A 3,035-nucleotide genomic window follows, 5' to 3' on the forward strand; every position below is an offset into this window, starting at 1 on the left:
CGGGACCTCCCGCCCCGCCCTTCTGCGCCCGCCCACCCCAGTGCCAGACAAGGGGCATAAAAGGAGAGGGCAGCCGTGCAGGCGTGGGGGCCAGGCAGCGCACTCCAGAATCCACAGGAGACCGTCCTTGGCCTGCAGGGTCTGGAGAAACTTCCTTCCTGGTCCCGAGCTGTCCCTGTTCCCTGCAGGCCTTGGCTCCCGGGGCTCAGGCTTGTCCACCCTCACCTCTACCCTGCCTCCCTCCTGAGAGTGGCTGGGGTGACTGACCACTGCCCCTGTGTTGGAAGTGGGCGAGGCCCCCGGCTGCCGAATAAATGACCAGACTCAGAACTGGAGGAGAAAGGGCTTCTCAATAGTTCAAAACAAAGTCCCGTCACAGATGCGCCTGGGCCAGGAGCTGGCATCTGCCCACAGCGTGCCCTGCCCCGGGCACGGCAGCTCTGCCCTCTCTGCAGCCTCAGCACCGCCCCCACCCCCCCACAGGTGTGACTGGGCACTGGCTGGCTCTGTCCTGTGCTCCCCTGGGCCCAAGGCCAGCTGCCAGCTCGGGTCTCCCAGGGGGTAGCCACATGTCCCTGGCCACATCAACTTTAAGCCTTCTCATCAGCCCCTCCCACCCAGCCCCTGCCCCCGCCCCAAGCGTGGACAGAGCAGGTGCCGCTGTCTCCTCGGGATGCCTCCAGGCCTACCCTCACCAGCGTGTGCTGGGATGAACACGCCTACCTTTCAGCAGCAGCTGGAAGTCCTTGAGCAGTGCTTCGGGTGGGATGATGGGGCCTGGGGGACCCTGGGGTCCTGGAGGCCCAGGGGGTCCTGGCAGGGGCTAAAAGGGACTCTTGTCAGTGAGGGTACCAGAGGAGGCAGTGGCCGTGGCAAAGGTAGGCAAGGGGGCCCCTGGCGGGTTCTGGCCTCCAAGGAAGAGGCTGGCCCCCAGCCTCAAACCTGCTTTCTCCCCGAGAAGTGAGTGCGAGGACCGGTGAGTGCGAGGACCGGACTGTGTTGGGGTGTGGGGGCCCTGGGGAAGACTTGGGCAGGGGAGAGCTCTGAGGGTGGGAGCAGGGGACTGGGTTTCCTGCAGGGAGGGAGATTCCGGGCTGCTTTGGGGACTCGTGCCTCTGCTGGCACTGGCTGGAGTCAGCTGGCATCAGCAGCAGGTCCCCATGGTGCCAGCTCTGCCTGGGAGCAACCAGCAGGGCTGGGTCTGCACCCCACACGGGAGCACAGGGCAGACGCGGTCGCTCAGAGGGCGGTGGGTGGGGCACCCTGCCTCGGCTCAGGCTGGCGTTCTGTGGTTGGGCCAGGTCCGAGGTGGGCGGGGCCAGAAACCCAACACCCTACCATGCAGGCTGTCTTTGGGGCTCAGGAAAAGTCAGCCGTGGGGACCAGGTGCCAGCACAGGCCCAAGGCTGAGTGGGAGTGGGACCCCACAGCTGCAGGGCCTCATGCCCTCCACCCACCTGGAGCCCGACCACTGCGCCCGCCCAGCAGCCACAGCGCCCCGCCCTGGCTGGGATGAGCCCTGCCTGGTGCCCTGGTCTGGCAGGGGCCCACTTCACCTGTACCCTCCTGGTCTTGCCCCTGCTCCGCCTCTTGCTGTTGACACCCTTGTCACTTTGCCTGACAAAAAGCATCCAGGCCTCCCGGGGGTCAACGCTGAGTGCTTGCTTGCCGGTGGTCTCCTGGAAAACAGCAGCCTGCCAGGCGGGTTGGCTCACCGCCCCTGGAGCCTGTCCGTCAGGCAGTGGCACAGGGACGGCCCTCAGCACCCCAGTCCTGGCCCTTGTCTCCTCCAAGGCCCCGCCCCTGGACCAGGCCACACCAGGCAGGGACTGCAGACCCAGGGTGCTGGTGGAGGGAGGCGGGCTCGGAAGCTGGAGGGTCAGCGGGCTGAAGGGCAGAGCCGGATGACTGCTGAGCCTCTGGCCTGCAGGTGTGTGGGGGAAGGTGACGGATTGCTGGGGATCTCATGGGACGCTGTGGTGAAGATGGAAGCCTCAAGGTGCCCAGGCCCTCTGTCCCCACTCAGTGCGTCCCCACGTCTGGTCGTTCCCACGGACACCAGGTCTCATGGTGCCCTCCATGAGAACACGTGGCCCAGGGTTCTGCATGCCAGGAAGATGGGTGAGCCAAGCTGACCCCCCAGCTGGCCTGGTGGCCTGTGGGTGGACTCAGACCCTAGGTGGGTTAGGGGCTGGAACTTGCCCCTGTTGGCCAGGGCCAGGAGATGGGCCTGCAGCGGTGACAGCGAGCGGGCCCTGGGGGGAACCTGCTGGCCGGCTCTCCATGAAGGCTGGTGGAAAGGAGCCTGAGGGGCCTCTGTGACACCATGGCCCACCCCAGCTGGAAGCACCAGTCCCCGCTCTGCCTTCTGGTGACCATCCCAACACCCACAGGCCATGGGCCTGCTGTCTGCAAGGCTAGGGGCTGCCCTCAGCCCATGGGAAGTGGCTCCTCCCAGTGGAGGACTCTGGAAGGCCCGCCAGGGATCCCTGGCCAGTGCCACTCCCACTCCTCTCCTGCAGTGTCGTCTTGGTCATCGTGGTTCCAAGAGCCATGGCGCTGACAGAGGCCTGCCCAGCCCATCTCCTGGCCCTCCGGAGCAGCCCTCACCGCTCCTGGAGCAGCCCAGGGCCTCTGCTCCCGGTGGCCTCCACCAGCGGCCCTCAGCTCAGCCTCTCCACCGCGGAGAATGCGCAGGGCAGAGCCAGGACCCTGCCCGACGTCACTTGGGAAACTCACCCTGGGCCCCCCCAGTACACACCGGCTGCACCAGCTAGACTGGTGTCACGGTTTGCTCACACGGACAGGTGCTCCCAGTCCCCTGAGGATCCGGTTATTTACCCTTGGCTTATTTCCCGACTCCTTCCCGTTCCGGAAGAAAGGGACTTCCACCGGCTAGTAGAATTAGGCTTCGAAGGCATACCCTACCCAGACCGGGGCTGCCTTTCGCAGCGACCTTGGGGCGGCGTCTACACCACCGGAGCAGAGATGGTTCAGACCCGCTCCCGCCCCAAAGCAAGCGCCCTCCCGCGTCG

At 66.1% G+C, this 3,035-nt stretch overlaps 1 protein-coding gene across 1 annotated transcript in view; it reads right to left on the bottom strand.

The window, feature by feature from the left end:
* ERFE (erythroferrone) overlaps window positions 1-2,555 on the bottom strand; it is a 5,166-nt gene extending 2,611 nt beyond the window's left edge. The window contains exons 1-3 of the mRNA XM_027773230.1: window positions 2,510-2,555; window positions 1,557-1,924; window positions 724-823 (exon numbers count right to left, since the gene is read on the bottom strand). Of these exons, the coding sequence (XP_027629031.1) occupies window positions 724-823; window positions 1,557-1,924; window positions 2,510-2,555 (514 nt within the window). The remainder of the gene's footprint in view (window positions 1-723; window positions 824-1,556; window positions 1,925-2,509) is intronic.
* Window positions 2,556-3,035: the final 480 nt, after the last annotated feature.

The sequence above is a fragment of the Tupaia chinensis genome, unplaced genomic scaffold, assembly GCF_000334495.1.
Source record: "Tupaia chinensis unplaced genomic scaffold, TupChi_1.0 Scaffold000332_1, whole genome shotgun sequence".
NCBI classification, from domain to species: Eukaryota; Metazoa; Chordata; class Mammalia; order Scandentia; family Tupaiidae; genus Tupaia; species Tupaia belangeri.